Genomic DNA, 18,746 nt, shown 5'->3' with positions numbered 1-18,746 from the left:
TGTGTATTAGCAGCAAGTTATTGAATCATTTTCCTCAGAAACCAAACAAAATGATTGACAAACATGTTTTTACAAACTCAGTGTTGGACTTGGATCAGCAGGATAAGCTGATGTTTAAAGGCATTTGAGTCTCGCTGTATGAGAGTCCAGTTCTTACTCAATATTTATGGATGATGTTCTTTCAGTGTTGCACTTTGTAGACGCTCCCTGAGCCTCACAGCCAGCTGCACATGGACCAGCTGACATTACCCAGCATTAGAGGCGGCTGTAAAAAATTCATGTTCCCATTTAAATGGTTTTAATTTGAATAAAACGATGTTGATTCATTCAATCCTGAATCGATGTTTAATATAAATGTATTTTGCCAGAATCTCAGGTTAAAGCTCACAAACTATTTCAACAAGCAGCAAACAGCTAAAACAGTAAATGAGAGCAGCTAAACACACAAAGATGGAAACACAGAGCGTGGATCGTTCACTCGACGGCACGTACACGGACACGCCGTCGGGGCTGAAAGTGGACAGCTCACAGATCCTGAAGCTGCAGGTTTCATCTGTCTCCAACCAAAACTGAGTGAAGCAGCAGCAAAAGAAGATCCAAACTCTGCTTCACGTTTGATCAATATGCTCATGAATTCTCTCTGACTTTGGCTGTTCCTGCCTGCACAGCTCTCTCTCTCTCAGTGTACTCCAAGAACAGCTTCAAACATCTGTTTCTGCATCATTCACTGTTTATTAGCCACCAGTCTGCTGTTGTGTTCAGTGCTGTCGGCCTCTGACAGTAAAGCCTCATTTCTGCTGTTCCATGGAAACTTTTTAAAATGATGACAGATTACAAACTCTCAGCTGTGTCTGTAATCAAACCTCTGTAACTTTGCTTCACTTCAGCAGCATCAGCTCATGTTCACATGTTGCTTCATGGTTTGCTTCAGTTTTTGATCGACTGCAGAATATTTTGAAGGTTATCTGCTATAAAAAGCCAGAAGAGGAAAATCTGCTTCATGTGTTTCTGTTTGATCCTCAGTGACTTTGACACAAAGGCCTCTGCTGTGATGATCACACCTCTGATCAAGTCTCACAGTGTCACAACTGATAAATGATCAGAGTTAGAATATTTCTGACTGTCTGCTGTGTGCCGTGACCTTTGACCTGCTAAAGACAGTCAGCTGTGGATTATTCATTGTTGTGTCTGATACTTAGAACTGTGAGGAAGAAGCTACACAGTTAATCAGGGTCCCCTCTCTCTGAATCAAGAAAGGTGGGCAGGCCGCGTGTGGGCCGTGGGCCATACGTTGAGTATCACTGTTTGAAATGTGAACATTGTTCTGCTGCAGTCAATGGACTAAACCAGAGAAGAAGAAAACAGACTTTACCATGAAGATCCTCAGTGTGGATCAGTATAATATCAGCCTGATGTCTGAAGTTTAGTGTCAGCACAACTTTCACATCATATTCATCTCAGCACAACTAAAACATGCTGACTGACCTCAGAGTTTCAAATCGACATCGTGGATTCTCCAGCAAATCACACAGATGCTTCACTCCTGGATCCTGCAGGTTGTTGTTGTCGCTCAGGTTCAGCTGTCTCAGATGGGAGGGGTTGGACTTCAGTGCTGCTGCCAGATAATCACAGCTGATCTCTGACAAACCACAGTCCATCAATCTGTATAAAGAATGAAAGATGTAAGTTTATTAGACAAAGAGCTTGAAATCATTCAGTGTTTCATCATCTGTTCAGAGCTGAAGAAGGTTCAGAATGTAGAAGTTTAGAAAATGGAAACTCCAAACAGCTGAAGCCAACAGGAAGCAGCTTCAAACAAACACAACAAGAGAAAAAACTCTGAATGTTTCACATTAAAGTCGTACATTTCTCATAAAAACAGGACAAAGACTTGAAAAAGTCGTGTTTTTCCTTCCAGGAACCACATGGCTTCACTTTTAAAGGTGAAGTGTGACAGAAATGGACATATTGAAATCAATGATATCAAAGCTGGAATCAAATGAGTCCAAGTCTTCTGCTGATTCAGCATCACATTCATCTTTGCTCCTTGTTCTGCATTCCCACCATAAATATAAAGAGGCAAAACTCACATTTTCCAAAATCCTCTTTAAGCTTCGACAATAAAGGAAGATAGTTTTATACAAGTCTTTGTGGTTTTCTTGTCACCCAGATGCCCGAGTACTTAAACTTGTTATAGCTGGGTTTAAAAGGGGCTAAAATACACAAAACTCCCCAGTTGTCGTACAGATAGACTTTGCCTCGCTCTTCCCAAAATTCACATTATATCCAGAAATTGTCCCAAATTCCTTAAGTATGCATTAAGGTGACCTTGAGGCTCTTAAAGGTGCCTATAAAAAAATGTATTATTATTATTATTGTAAGTCTATCCAAAAGTTTGTGGAGGCTGCTCGATGGGTTGGAAATAAATAAAATCATGTCGTCGGCATAAAGAGAGACTTCATGTTCGATACCCCCTCGATGTTTTCCCTCAACACCAACACATTGTCTCAGAGCAACAGCTAGCGGTTCAATGGCAAAAAGGAGACAGAGGGCATCCCTGTCCTGGAGGGCAGATTATTGTTAGTCCGGACGGCTGTTAGAGGGGAGCAATACAATACTTTTATCCAAGATACAAAATTAAAGACACATTTTTTAAGCGTATAAAAAAAAATCCCATCTCACCCGATCCAACGCCTTTTCTGCGTCAAGCCAAATTACAGTTTCCAATGTATCACCTTTAACATGGGTATAAATGATATTTAATAGAGCTCTAATGTTCAAAAAAGAGTGCCTAATAAAGCCCGTCTGGTGAAATAATGGAGGACAAATACTTGTGTAAGCGACGGGCCAACACTTGAGCCAGGATCTTGGTGTCTGTGTTGAACAAAGATATTAAACGACATGAACGACAATCTAAATGGTCTTTTTCCTGTTTTACAATTAAACACATCACTGCTTGATGCATTGTTGGAGGCAACGACTGTGAGAGGAAGGATTCTTCAAAAGTTGATTTTAACAGTGAATTCAGTCGGTCAGAAAACTTTATGAAAAAATCAGATGGATACCCATCGGGGCAGCAGATTTTCCAGACTGCATGCTCCATACGGCCGTTTCAATTTCAACATTAGAGACAGGTTCCTCCAGACTAGCGATCGCATCTTCTCCCAAGGAGGGAATATAAAACACCTTATTGAAATCATTGTGGATCTCAAGGATAGTTTGGTTGTCTGTAGACCTTATTCCCTGGTCATTGTAGATCTCAAGGATAGTTGGTTAGCTGTTCTTAGTCGTAGCTGGTGAGCTGATAACTCGCCTGTTTTTTCTCCATGTTCATAAGCGTAGCTGCAACTTTGACTAAGCTTGTTTTGTAGATATGAGATTGTATTCAGTTTGTCATTGTAACCGCTGTGTATATAATACAGGCTCAGGAGAGTGGCTGTGCACAGCATGTAGTTTAGTCATTTCATCAGCTAACTGAGAGAGGCGCTCGGTCCCTATTTTATTCCAACCGCCCCCAACATGTCCGGCTGGATAACCACTGCTCATCTACCATCACAATGAACACCGGTATACCACAAGGCTGTGTGATGAGCCCTTTCCTCTACTCCCTCTTCACCCACGACTGCAGACCTGCTGATGGTTCCAACACCATCATTAAGTTTGCAGATGACACCACGGTGATTGGCCTCATCAGTGACAACGATGAGGCCGCCTACAGGGAGGAGGTGGATCGTCTGGCTGAGTGGTGCGACAGAAACAACCTGCTGCTTAACACTGAGAAGACCAAGGAGCTCATCGTGGACTACAGGAGGAATGCTGACCCACATCCACCTATCCACATTAAGGGGACAGCTGTGGAGCGTGTGAGCAGCTTCAAGTTCCTGGGAGTCCACATCTCCGAGGATCTCATCTGGACGACCAACTGCTCCAAGCTGGTCAAGAAGGCTCACCAGCGCCTCTTCTTCTTGAGGACTCTGAGGAAGAACCACCTGTCCTCAGACATCCTGGTGAACTTCTATCGTTGCACCATCGAGAGCATCCTGACCAACTGTATAACAGTCTGGTACGGGAACTGCTCTGCCTCGGACCGGAAGGCGTTGCAGAGGGTCGTGAAAACTGCCCAGCGCATCGCCGGAGCACCACTTCCTGCCATAAAGGACATCTACAGGAAGCGGTGTCTGAAAAGGGCTGGGAAAATCATCAAAGACCCCAGTCACCCATCACATGGACTCTTCACCCTCCTGCCCTCCAGGAGGCGCTACAGGAGCCTCCGAACTAAGACCACCAGGTACCGGAACAGCTTCTTCCCCACAGCTGTCAGACTCCTGAACTCTGCCTCCTGACATCTGACCCACGTTAAACTCATGGACTGAACATACACACACCCACAATGGACAACTGTACCCTCAAACACACAATAATAACATGGAGTGAACCACCACTCACAACCACTAGCACTTTATATAGCCTCTGTAGAAACTATCTACACCCTCACTTATCTTAACTGCACTACTGTATAACTCTGTGTAAATAATCATTCTGTACATTCGATAATCTTTAACCCTACAACTGTTTACAACTTGCATAGTTCCCATTTCTGTATAGCTGTATATCTCAGATTCTGTAAAGTTATTTATTTCATATTCTGTATAGTTTTTCATATTTATATCCTGTTCATATTCTGTACATAGCTTGTACTCACTACAGCCTGTACATACTTATAGTTATAGAATATTCACAACATACTTCATACCGTGTACATTATAACATACCATAATAGACCCATTTCTGTAATATACTCACATATCTATATTATTGCTAATATATATTGTAATATATCTATATCACTAAAGCACTTCTGGATGGATGCAAACTGCATTTCGTTGCCCTGTACCTGTGCATGTGCAATGACAATAAAGTTGAATTCTATTCTAATTCTATTCTATTCTATTCTGTTTGGCACAAAATGAAATTATTTGGCCTCTCAGATGCTTTTAGAGATTCCCAAATGACTGATGATGACATCTCTGGGGTCTGATTGATAGAAAAAAAATGTCTTTGAGACCTTTTGTAACTGACAAACTCTTCATCTGCTAACAACACTGAGTTGAATCTCCATGGCTGATAGTTGGAGCAGGCATCAGGAATACACATTGAAAAAACAAGAGGAGAAATCACCAGTCTTATAATCACATTCTGTAACTAAAGGGAGACGTTTTTCTATACAAATATATGTTTTATGGACATTAGAAAAAAAGAGTATTGACGTGAAGCAGGATTATGAAATCTCCATACATCAGCCAGCCCATAATGATCAAGAAAGCTCTGAATGACGCATGCTGACTTTGGACTAAGTGTACTTTTGTGTGAACTGTGGTCCATAGCAGATAATGAGCAGTTTAGGTCTCCCTCAAAGATGATATTGTGTGATGACATATTGGGGAGCCGCGCAAAGACATTAGTGAAAAGCGTAGATATTTGCTAAGATCAAAGGAAAACCATAAACTATATTTTCTGCACTTAAAATCCTGTAATTTTCTCATAAATCGACAGTGCGCCTTATGGATGAATTCTGGTTGTGCTTACTGACCTCGAACCGATTTTATGTGCTACACGGCGCTCAGAAACCTTTCAAAAGATGTTTTGGTACGACTTTGCTCAGCTACGAGGCCGCACCGCTTGATGGATTGTTGGAGCATTACAGCTACGAGGAGCCTCGCGGAGTGATACGTACTCTGCTTCAACGTAATATTACTGTATTGAGTGTGTATAAGGACCATAAATGGCACCTGTTACATTCGCGCTGTCTTCTCTGCATCTTTCCCCTTTTCCTCTGGTAGAGTCGGACTCATCCAGAGGAAACATTCCTGTTTACCCTCAACTTTCTCAAGATGTTTGTCCACTCCTGACTCGGTTACAAAGAGGATTTCAAACTCCAGGCTGTCAGTCACGCAGTAGAACCTGGGAACAGAGCAGCTGCTTGTTATTATGCTCAGCGTCTGTTAGTTTACATTTTGACTGCACAATTGTGAGCTTTTTGTTATGCACAAAAACAACATTGTTTTCTTTTATTTATGGAGCATTATTATTTAATAAATGCTGATCATTTATTTCTGAGTAATTGTTTCATGTACATCTACGCTGTATGTTAATAAATGTGCCTGTGTGAGATTTGGGACACAGCTTTGACTAAGAACTCTCTTTTTGTTCGAACTTTCTGGCTTCAAAAATATCGAGATATATATCGTATATCGCCACCCAGCTAAAGAATATCGAGATATGAACTTTGGGTCATATCGCCCAGTCGTAATATTGCAATAGGTTGTCCGTTAAACTCAAGCGGGGCTTGGGCCCTGGCACGGCGTAGCCACACAATCCTGGTAGTAGTGACGCTCGGCTATGACGGCGTGCGGGTTACCAGCTGGCTTTCTCAGGATAGGGCTCCTGTGTGAGCGGTCGACAATAACGTCTTTATCCATACCCAGCACTTCACGTAGTAGCACGGATACGGCCGTGGAGGAGCTCGAGTCCAGGCCCTTTGGGATCCCTATGATGTGGATGTTAGCGCTCCGCTTCCTGCCTTCATCACATTTATCCTTCAGGTCAGACAGCTCCTCCTTCATACTCTCTACTGTAGACTGCAGGGTGGTCACCTCATCGCTCCACATTGACACCCCATCCTCAGCTTCTTTCACTCTAACCTTTACTCCATCAACTTCGCCGCACGTCGTGTGAGTGTAAACCACTACAACATGTAGACGGCCGTCTGCAGGCTGGATGTAGCACCACCGCAGAGACGTGCTGCAGCTCTGTTTAGTTACCCAGCTGACAGCAGAGGCTGTAGTTTACTGTTACCAACATGGAAAACTGAAGCTTCATCAGATGGAGCTACAGAGCTGGAGAACAAAGGAGACTGAGAGGCCAGAATGATGTGGGAGGAAACATCAAGAGCCTGTTTGAAAGGAGACACATGTGGATGCTGTGCCAGTCTGTGGTCTGTCAGAAGTCAGCTGAGTCACACTGCAAGAAGCTGCAGAATCTCAGAGGAGGAGATTTGGAAGTGTTTGTGGGACAAACTGGACTCAAAGAAAGAAGATGTTTGTGAAGTCTTTGGTGGAGGTGAGCAGTGTGAAGCAGAACACATGCAGATGAATCAGGAGGGAACAAACTGAGTGGGCGGAGCTGTCTGAGCCCCGCCCACACAAACACAGCTCTCTGAATCAGTAAAGGTGGGCAGGCCGCGTGTGGGCCGCGGGCCATACGTTGAGTATCACTGTTTGAAATGTGAACATTGTTCTGCTGCAGTCAATGGACTAAACCAGAGAAGAAGAAAACAGACTTTACCATGAAGATCCTCAGTGTGGATCAGTATAATATCAGCCTTATGTCTGCAGTTTAGTGTCAGCACAACTTTCACATCATATTCATCTCAGCACAACTAAAACATGCTGACTGACCTCAGAGTTTCAAGTTTACATCCTGGACTCTCCAGGAAACCACACAGATGCTTCACTCCTGGATCCTGCAGGTTGTAGTTGTCGCTCAGGTCCAGCTGTCTCAGATGGGAGGGGTTGGACTTCAGTGCTGCTGCCAGATAATCACAGCTGATCTCTGACAAACCACAGCTCCACAATCTGTATAAAGAATGAAAGATGTAAGTTTATTAGACAAAGTGCTTGAAATCATTCAGTGTTTCATCATCTGTTCAGAGCTGAAGAAGGTTCAGAATGTAGAAGTTTAGAAAATGGAAACTCCAAACAGCTGAAGCCAACAGGAAGCAGCTTCAAACAAACACAACAAGAGAAAAAACTCTGAATGTTTCACATTAAAGTCGCACATTTCTGATGATCATCTTCTGCCCAGTAAACTTTGGTTTTCCTCATGTGAGTGTTAATGATGCACAAAGACTGTGAGTGCAAAGAGGGAGCGAGGAGGATGACACAGAGATGGTACAGGAGCATCAAGAACATTAAAGTCTGGCGATTAAATGCCTCACTCCTAAATGACTGGCAGTTTTGTGAGTTCATACATACTGAACTAAATACTTACTTGGAGTTGAACACAACTCCGAAAATATCGCCTTTAACCCTCTGGGATTGCACCAAGGCATACATTAGAGGTCGCATAATATAATTTGCAAGTGCCAGGAAGAAAAGAAAAGAGGCTAGGCGGTGTGAATTGGAGGCCAAAATAAAACACCTAGAGCAACAACACAAAAAAGCACAGACAGCCAATTTGCTTTCCGATCTTAAAATGTTACGTAGTGATCTTAATAGTTTAATAAACGAGAAAATTGAGGGCAATTTCAGATTCACTAAACAAAAGTACTATGAACAGGGTAGTAGGGCTAGTAGATTGCTGGCAATAAGACTCAGGAAACAGCAAACTTGTAATATGGTCCAAAAGTTGAAGTCAGATCAAACCCTAATTACTAAACCAAATCAAATTGCAAGTTGTTTTGCCAATTTTTTCGAGTCATTATATAAAAATTCAGATACATGTAAAGATAACAATACACTATCTGATTTCTTAGAAAAGATCAATTTAAAAACACTGTCAGAGTCTGTAGCAAAGGAGTTAGATGAACCAATTCGACAACAAGAAATTTTACAGGTGATTTCAAACCTTAAAACTAAAAACAGTCCTGGCCCTGATGGTTTTATTAACGAATTCTATAAAAAAACTTAAGGACAAAGTCGCACCCTTATCACTGAAAGCTTACCACTGCGCTCTGGAGACTGGGACTATGGTGCCGTCCTGGAACGATGCTACAATTGTCGTAATCCATAAAGAGGGCAAGGACCCCACAAACTGTCAATCATACAGGCCAATCTCATTACTTAATACTGATTTGCGCATTCTCACCACGATTTTAGCCAAAAGAGTTAGTAAAATTATTACACAGGTTATAAATCCAGATCAAACGGGGTTCATTGCAGGAAGGCACCATGGGGACAATGTTCGTAGATTGTTGAACTTAATGTCCTTGTACAAGACCAAACAAGAAGAAACAATGATTCTGTCTCTTGATGCGCAAAAAGCATTCGACAGGGTTTCCTGGCAGTACTTGGGCCATACACTTGAAAGATTCAAATTTGGGCCAAACTTAATTAAGTGGATACAGATTCTTTATTCCAACCCAATGGCGGCTGTACGGGTAAATGGAACAATATCAGCCAGATTTCCACTGGAACGTGGGTGTAGACAAGGATGCTCACTGTCGCCCCTGCTGTTCGATATAAGTATTGAGCCTCTGGCGCAGTTGATTAAAGCCCATCAAAGCCCTCCTCAACAACAAGAAGAGGGCTTTCAGAGGGGGCAATAAAGAGGAGGTGAGGAAGGTCCAGGTGTTACTAAAGGACAAGATCAGAGAGGCTAAGGACAATTACAGAAGGAAGCTGGAGTGGAAACTCCAGCAGAACAGCATGAGAGAGGTGTGGAGGGGCATGAAGACCATCACTGGATTCAGGCCAACCAACAGCAGGGGAGCTGAGGGAGGTGAGAATAGAGCCAACGAGTTGAATCTGTTTTTCTGTTTTTTTGGGGGGGGTTTTGCCTGTCCCGTTTGGCTCTTTTGCCATCAGAATTGTTGTCTAAAGGCAAAGAAAGATGCCCAACGGATTTACTTTACCAAATTGACCATCCCAGCCTTGCCGTAATGGTCCATTTGATTCACCTTTTATTGTTTATTTTATTTTCACTTGCTGAATACGGGACAGACTTGACTGGGGGAAAGAAGGGGAGAAAGAAAGAGGGAAAGAGAAACAGCTGAGAAGAGGGACGGGGGAGAAGGGCAAAAGACAAAAACCAACAGAACGGGCAGAGAAAAAAAAATGCATATATCAATCACCTGGATCACCTGCTGAGAAAGAAAAAAGAGAACAAGCAGAAGAAAACAAGAGTAATAGAATAAACAACATCACAATGATATATGGGAATATGACAGTAAATACTAAATATTAAACATTATTGTGCAGCACATAAGATCAGCAGAACACAGTGTGCTTTGAGGTAGGAGCCAAAAAGGGTGTAGTTTGTGGGTGTGATCACCCGTGTGTACACCTGTGAGCATGGACGCGCTTGTTTTTAAAAGGTTCCTTCATGTAATGATCTGCTAGAGGGTGTGGGGGGGGCCACAGCCCCATCCTCCAGGGCATGAAGCAGGTATGGAGGAGATCAAAACTCCAGACATCCAGAGGCCCCCAGAACACAAGAGACCAAGGAAGACCAACAGAGGGGCAGCCGCGCCACTGTCCCAGAAAGAGCTGAGGAGAGTCCCAGATGAGGGCTCACCCAGCAGCCGCGGAGCAGAAGCCAGGGGGGGTTGCAGTGACGCGCCCGTGAGCTCCGCCGGCAGCCAGCTGTGCCTGAGTGACCGAGCCCCAGGCCGAGAGGTCGGGGGCACCCCACCTCCGAAGTGGCCCGAGCGAGCCCCAAGCTCCAGGCCCCGATAAGCGGCCGCCAAAGAGTGAGCCAGTGTGTACCTTGACGCCCACCCCCGGACACAAAGAACCACCAACGCGAATCTGTTTTTCAATAGATTCGACACCACAGTGTCTGCTCACACCCCCACAACCTCACCTGTAGTCAGTCTGGAATCCAGAGCCACACCACTGCGCCAGCCTCTCTCTTCACATGGCGCTGTTGCCTCCTGTGAGATTCCTGACACCTCTCCCCCACCCATCACCTTCACTCAATACCAGGTTGAGATGCAAATGAGGAGACTTCACTCAGGCAAGTCTGCTGGACCAGACGGAGTGAGTCCCCTCGTCCTCAAGACCTGTGCCCCCCAGCTGTGTGGAGTCTTTCATAAACTGTTTATGCTGAGTCTGAGTCTGCAGAGGGTCCCAGTGATGTGGAAGACATCATGCCTCGTCCCTGTACCAAAGACGCCACGTCCCAGTGGCCCCCAGGATTACAGGCCCGTGGCACTGACCTCCCACATCATGAAGACCCTGGAAAGGCTCATCCTGGACCAGCTGCGACCCATAGTAAGACCACATCTGGATCCCCTTCAGTTCGCTTATCAGCCTCGTCTCGGAACTGAGGACGCCATCATCTACCTGCTCAATCGTATCTACACCCATCTGGACCAGCCGGCGAGCACTGTGAGGGTCATGTTTTTTGACTTTTCTAGTGCTTTCAATACCATCAGGCCGACCCTCCTGGGCGATAAGTTAGCAGCAATGCAGGTGGATGCTTCTCTGGTGTCCTGGATTGTTGATTACCTGACAGGAAGACCACAATATGTACGTCTCCCACAGTGTGTGTCTGACAAGGTAATCAGCAACACAGGGGCACCACAGGGGACTGTCCTCTCCCCCTTCCTCTTCACCCTCTACACCACAGACTTCAGCCACTGCACAGAGACCTGCCATCTTCAGAAGTTTTCTGATGACTCTGCGGTGGTTGGATGCATCAGCAGGGATGATGAGACAGAGTACCGGGCTGTGGTCGACTCCTTTGTCACGTGGTGTGAGCAGAATCATCTGCAGCTCAACGTGGCAAAGACCAAGGAACTGATCGTGGACTTCAGGAAGACCGGGAAACACTTGACCCCTGTTTCAATCCAGGGGGACAGTGTTGACATTGTGGAGGACTATAAATACCTTGGAGTACACATTGACAATAAACTGGACTGGGCTAAAAACACCACAGCACTTTACAGGAAGGGCCAGAGTCGTCTCTATTTTTTGAGGCGACTGAGGTCCTTCAACATCTGCCAGAAAATGCTGAGGATTTTCTATGAGTCTGTTGTGGCCAGTGCGATCCTCTATGCTGTTGCATGCTGGGGGAGCAGGCTGAGGGTAGCAGATGCCAACAGACTTAATAAACTAATCCGTAAGGCCAGTAATGCTGTGGGGATGGAGCTGGACTCCCTCAAGGTGGTGTCGGAGAGGCGGATGCTGTCCAAGATAAAGACAATGTTGGATAACACCTCCCACCCACTCCATGACATGCTGGTCAGTCACAGGAGCACGTTCAGTGAGAGACTGAGATTACCGAAAAGCACCACTGAACGACACAGGAAATCTTTCCTGCCTGTGGCTCCCTGTACAACGTATCCACTTAACACACTGTTTACTGCTACTACTACACGTTTCTTTTCCAGCTATTTATTAATGAGTGACTTTATATATATATATGTATATATATATATATATATATATATATATATATATATATATATATACATACATATATATATATATATATATATATATATATATATATATATATATATATATATATATATATATATACATACATATATATATATATACATACATATATATATATATATATATATATATATACATACATACATATATATATATATATACATACATATATATATATATATATATATATATATATACATACATATATATATATATATATATATATATATATATATATATATATATATATATATATATATATGTATTAGGGGTGCAACGATATTCGTATCGATATTGAACCGTTCGATACAGTGCTTTCGGTTCTGTACACATATGTATCGAACAATACAAAATTTGTAATTTATTTTATCAACTTTCTTTCTGACGGTGCTGTCTGCGTTGAGCGCTCAGTGAATCTGCGTTTGACTACTCCGCCTAGGCTGCACTTGTCGAGCGCAGATCCACTGAGCGCTCAACACAGACAGCATAGTCAGAAGGAAGAGCGCAGGGCAAGCTAGCGAGACAGAAGTTAAGCTCTCCTTGCAACATGGCAAATTGAACCTCCCCCACCCTCATTCAGATCTGGCGTTTGGAATTATTTTGGTTTTCATGTGACGTATGACCCTGAAGGTAAGTGCGTCATGGAGCTAGTGTGTTAGCGCAGTTAGCTCGTTAACGTGTTGGCCGTCTAGCCCAATGCACGGGGCGATCAGGGGTAGCTCGTTAAAGGAGATTTGCCGTGTTGTGGCGTTAAGGTCATTTCAACGAGATTAACCTGAAAGCACTAGTGGGAACACAACGAATATGACTGCACATTTACTCCGACATCATCCTAGTGCAAAGACAAGTGGAAGCAGACAAAAACAACAAGCACGCATGCTACAAACTTTACCAGAGTCATTTAGACAGCCGTTAGCACATGATTCTCCTTATGGGGACCTGATATGTTTAATATGCTGCTGAGAATATAGCCCAGAAGAAGCGTATAGTATAGCTTTTATTTTGGAAAGAGACATTTCTCTGTAATAAACTCTCTTTTCCAAAGATGAGTGATTCCTCAGTCAGATACAGGGCTCGCAATATCGCTAGCCCGACGTCCTGAGGCTAGCGATTTTTCCAGTCGGGCTACCAAAATCTATCTCTGCCCTGCCCGTCGGGCTATTGTAGGAAGGAAAAATATATGTCAATGCTTTTGCATTCTTTCGGAAATGTAGCTGGGTAATTATGTCATTGGCATTGTTTTTTGCTTTCACTTTGCAATCGCGCGAACTGTGTGTAGAGAGCGACAGCACTGATTGGTGAGTGGTGATAATTTGTGCACCAATTCCTCTGACATCGTCTTATTAATCATTAGCTTACTATGCAAACATGACAAGTGAAATCTCCCGCAGCTTAAACATGTGAGAGGTTGATCGCGCAGAGAATCGCTGAGTGTTATGTGAGTGGGTGTGTAAAAGCAGCAGGATATATATTTCAGTTCTGCTGAGCCAAATAAGACAGGTCAGGGTGAAGAAGTGACAGCCAAAGAAAAGCTTACCACAAAACGGAAAAGTTATGACAAATCAGACTATAAGGCAAAAAGAAAGTGCAGCTTTATGGTTTCATGGACAAAATAATTTCTGTGGCTGCAATATGATGAGCTATATACAGTGGGGCAAAAAAGTATTTAGTCAGCCACCGATTGTGCAAGTTCCCCCACTTAAAATGATGACAGAGGTCAGTAATTTGCACCAGAGGTACACTTCAACTGTGAGAGACAGAATGTGAAAAAAAAATCCATGAATCCACATGATAGGATTTGTAAAGAATTTATTCGTAAATCAGGGTGGAAAATAAGTATTTGGTCAATAACAAAAATATAACTCAATACTTTGTAACATAACCTTTGTTGGCAATAACAGAGGTCAAACGTTTACTATAGGTCTTTACCAGGTTTGCACACACAGTAGCTGGTATTTTGGCCCATTCCTCCATGCAGATCTTCTCGAGAGCAGTGATGTTTTGGGGCTGTCGCCGAGCAACACGGACTTTCAACTCCCGCCACAGATTTTCTATGGGGTTGAGGTCTGGAGACGGGCTAGGCCACTCCAGGACTTTCAAATGCTTCTTACGGAGCCACTCCTTTGTTGCCCAGGCGGTGTGTTTTGGATCATTGTCATGTTGGAAGACCCAGCCTCGTTTCATCTTCAAAGTTCTCACTGATGGAAGGAGGTTTTGGCTCAAAATCTCACGATACATGGCCCCATTCATTCTGTCCTTAACACGGATCAGTCGTCCTGTCCCCTTGGCAGAAAAACAGCCCCATAGCATGATGTTTCCACCCCCATGCTTCACAGTAGGTATGGTGTTCTTGGGATGCAACTCAGTATTCTTCTTCCTCCAAACACGACGAGTTGAGTTTATACCAAAAAGTTCTACTTTGGTTTCATCTGACCACATGACATTCTCCCAATCCTCTGCTGTATCATCCATGTGCTCTCTGGCAAACTTCAGACGGGCCTGGATATGCACTGGCTTCAGCAGCGGAACACGTCTGGCACTGCGGGATTTGATTCCCTGCCGTTGTAGTGTGTTACTGATGGTGACCTTTGTTACTTTGGTCCCAGCTTTCTGCAGGTCATTCACCAGGTCCCCCCGTGTGGTTCTGGGATCTTTGCTCACCGTTCTCATGATCATTTTGACCCCACGGGATGAGATCTTGCGTGGAGCCCCAGATCGAGGGAGATTATCAGTGGTCTTGTATGTCTTCCATTTTCTGATGATTGCTCCCACAGTTGATTTTTTCACACCAAGCTGCTTGCCTATTGTAGATTCACTCTTCCCAGTCTGGTGCAGGTCTACAATACTTTTCCTGGTGTCCTTCGAAAGCTCTTTGGTCTTGGCCATGGCGGAGTTTGGAGTCTGACTGTTTGAGGCTGTGGACAGGTGTCTTTTATACAGATGATGAGTTCAAACAGGTGCCATTCAGAAAAGCTTCTTACAGAAGACGTTACAGGTCTGTGAGAGCCAGAGATTTTCCTTGTTTGAGGTGACCAAATACTTATTTTCCACCCTAATTTACGAATAAATTCTTTACAAATCCTACCATGTGAATTCATGGATTTTTTTTTCACATTCTGTCTCTCACAGTTGAAGTGTACCTCTGGTGCAAATTACTGACCTCTGTCAACATTTTAAGTGGGGGAACTTGCACAATCGGTGGCTGACTAAATACTTTTTTGCCCCACTGTAACCAGGGCTGCACATAAGTGGTCCCCAGGTGCGCATTCGCTGTCAAAATAAAAAACACGCACAAGGGTTAGGGTTAAATTTAAAAACTGTACTTTTGAATTAAAATATATATTTATAATTTTAATAAATGACAAATTAAAAAGGCATGAACATTTCTTTTTGTATCGAAAAAATATCGAACCGTGACACCAAAGTATCGAACCGAACCGAACCGTGAATTTTGTGTATCGTTGCACCCCTAATATGTATATATTGTACTATTCTTAGTTAGCATATTGTCTGTCTTGTCTTAATGTTGGTTTATGTTGGTTTATAATGGAGCACTGTAACAAAAAAGATAATTTCCCCCAGGGATCAATAAAGTATTCTGATTCTGATTAGAGATGAATCAGAATCAGAATCAGAAAGGGTTTTATTGCCAAATGTTGAGCAGGTTTACAACATTAGGAAATTGCTGCGGTGCTTCAGTGCAAACATACTGTCATAAATTACGCTAAAATAGACATTAAAATAAAAATAAGAATAAGAATTAAAAGTGCTAAGTAGATAGATATATACATGAGTGCAGGTGGTGATCAGAACATGAAATTCAGGGCCTTTCAATTAATGGAGAACAGCATAAATTGTCCATCTATGCAGACGATGTACTTTTATACATTTCAAATCCTGCAGTCAGTTTACCTCATTTAAAAGAAATTATTAGTACATACGTTTACCTCTCTGGTTACACAGTTAATATTGACAAAACATTGGCAATGGATATAGGAGGAAACATTTCACTAACATTCAAGGAGCGATGTGGCTTTAAATGGCCAAACGAAGGTATCAAGTATTTAGGAATTCAAATTCCTCACTCATTATCAGACTTGTTTAAAGTAAATTATGAAGTTATAGTTGCAAAAATAAAAAAAGATTTAGAGAGATGGACAGTCCTGCCTCTGTCTTTCTTGGGTCGGATCGAGAGTATACGTATGAATGTATTGCCAAGACTTCTAGACCTTTTTCAAATGCTGCCTATTAACATTCCCAACTCTACATTTGATAATTTAGATAAACTTTTTTCCAAATTTATATGGCAAGGCAAACGCCCAAGGATCAAGTTCCAAACATTAAAACTGTCAAACCTGCAGGGGGGATTGGCTGTTCCAAACCTGAAATATTATTTCTGGGCAGCTCAGATGAGACCCCTGACTGTATGGGTGCGGGATTTGTCTGAAACTCAGTGGCTAAATATTGAGAAGACAATGTGCGAAAGATCATTGGAATCCCTGCTTTGTTCTAACATTTCAATTAAAAATGTGCATATGGGGGAACAGACGAGGGTCACACTAAAGATTTGGCATAGAATCAAACAATCATTTGGTCTTCCAAAAGAAATTTCAATGTTATCAAGGCTCTCCTCCCTGCAGGGTTTTTCTCCTATTGTGGAAGACTCTGGCTTCAGAGCATGGTCAAATAGCGGGCTTCATAAATTTGTCATGTTGTGAGGAATGGGCACCTGAGCTCATTTGAACAGTTGAGGTCAGTTTCGGCTTCCTTCTTCTGACTTTTTTAGATTTCTGCAGCTAAGAAGCTTTTTGACAAAACATAAAGAATGGAGGCAAGTTTTGGAGCCCTCACCCATTGAGGAAATATTTCTAAAAACATTTCAAAGTAATTCCTCCCCAAAATTAATCAGTCATTTTTATAACGCATTTAAGAGTTTCAATACAAATGCAACTTTGGATATTAAGGCAAGGTGGGAAGCTGAGACTGGCACTCAAATCTCAGAGGACACCTGGGAAGAGGTGTTCGGTGAAGCCCATCTGGTGACTAATTCTGGGCTGTGGAGAGAATTTAAATGGAAGGTGGTCATGAGATATTTTAGAACCCCAGAGATAATTGCCAAAATGAAGCCTACAAATCCTGACACCTGCTGGCGAAATTGTGGTACTTCTTTAGGAACCCACTCACATATATTCTGGTCATGCCCAAAAATCTGCTCACTTTGGAATGACATATTTAAAGTTCTCAATACAGTTTTCCAACAATACAAAGACCAACAGTTAGCCATTTTAGGAGTCTTACCAAATGGTTTTGCGGGAAACAATAAAACGTATCTCTTAAGAATCTTACAGCAGCACTAAAGTGTATCACTATTAAATGGCTGAATCTTGACCCATCTTCATATAATATGTGGATTGATAAAGCAAGATAAATTTACCAGATGGAGGAAATAACATCTGCTCTGCGGATTCAGAGAGAATTGTTTACTGAGCGTTGGCGACCCATACATGCTTTACTGTTTCAATAATTTAGCATAGGTCTCTTTCGTTTTGTTCATTTATGGCTAAGTTTGTCACATGTTATTTAATATTACATAAAGTTTTTGTTTTCTTTTTGTTTTTGTTGTTGTCTGTTTGTTTGTTTGCTTGCTTGGGTTTTGTTTTGCTTCCCAGTTTTGTTTTGTGCTTCCTAATTGCAGTTCTTATTTTAATCTACATTTCTGCATTGCAGTTCCTGTAACTGTCCTACTTGTGAACTTGTGAATTATAATAAAAATTTAGTTAAAAAAAAAAAAAGAACATTAAAGTCGTACATTTCTCATAAAAACAGGACAAAGACTTGAAAAAGTCGTGTTTTTCCTTCCAGGAACCACATGGCTTCACTTTTAAAGGTGAAGTGTGAAAGAAATGGACATATTTGAAGTCCAACACCTTTTTCCAGTCACATTATTAAAGCAGACAAACTACAAGCTCATTTTCATTCCAACAAGTCATCTTCTGACCTGGACTAACAACACTGGTCTCTATGTGCAGCTGGCTGTGAGACCAGTGCTCAGGGAGCGTCTACAAAGTGCAACACTGAAAGAACATCACACACTCATTTGCTTCCAGCACTTTCACACAAACATCTACTGTCATTATTGTCACCAAACTCTGTAGATCCTTTATTGCAAATTCAAATGGGATCAAATGGTCAGACAAAAGAGGGTTATGAGGAAATATGATGAAATGTTGTGTATTAGCAGCAAGTTATTGAATCTTTTTCCTCAGAAACCAAACAAAATGATTGACAAACATGTTTTTACAAACTCAGTGTTGGACTTGGATCAGCAGGATAAGCTGATGTTTAAAGGCATTTGAGTCTCGCTGTATGAGAGTCCAGTTCTTACTCAATATTTATGGATGATGTTCTTTCAGTGTTGCACTTTGTAGACGCTCCCTGAGCCTCACAGCCAGCTGCACATGGACCAGCTGACATTACCCAGCATTAGAGGCGGATGTAAAAAATTCATGTTCCCATTTGAATGGTTTTAATTTGAATAAAACGATGTTGATTCATTCAATCCTG

The 18,746-nt window shown here is 42.4% G+C and overlaps 1 protein-coding gene and 1 long non-coding RNA gene across 2 annotated transcripts in view; one reads left to right on the top strand and one right to left on the bottom strand.

The window, feature by feature from the left end:
• The window catches only part of LOC309701485 (NACHT, LRR and PYD domains-containing protein 12-like), a 1,029,495-nt gene that overhangs the window by 634,680 nt on the left and 376,069 nt on the right, over positions 1–18,746 (bottom strand). Inside the window, exon 8 of the mRNA XM_082525721.1 lies at positions 1,486–1,662. Coding sequence (XP_082381847.1) covers positions 1,486–1,662 — 177 coding nt within the window. The remainder of the gene's footprint in view (positions 1–1,485; positions 1,663–18,746) is intronic.
• The window catches only part of LOC309701542, a 211,683-nt gene that overhangs the window by 59,104 nt on the left and 133,833 nt on the right, over positions 1–18,746 (top strand). The window lies entirely within an intron of this gene.

The sequence above is a fragment of the Aulonocara stuartgranti genome (assembly GCF_965226115.1).
Source record: "Aulonocara stuartgranti genome assembly, chromosome: 23".
In the NCBI taxonomy this organism is placed as follows: Eukaryota; Metazoa; Chordata; class Actinopteri; order Cichliformes; family Cichlidae; genus Aulonocara; species Aulonocara stuartgranti.
This window is presented reverse-complemented; position numbering and strand designations above follow the sequence as displayed.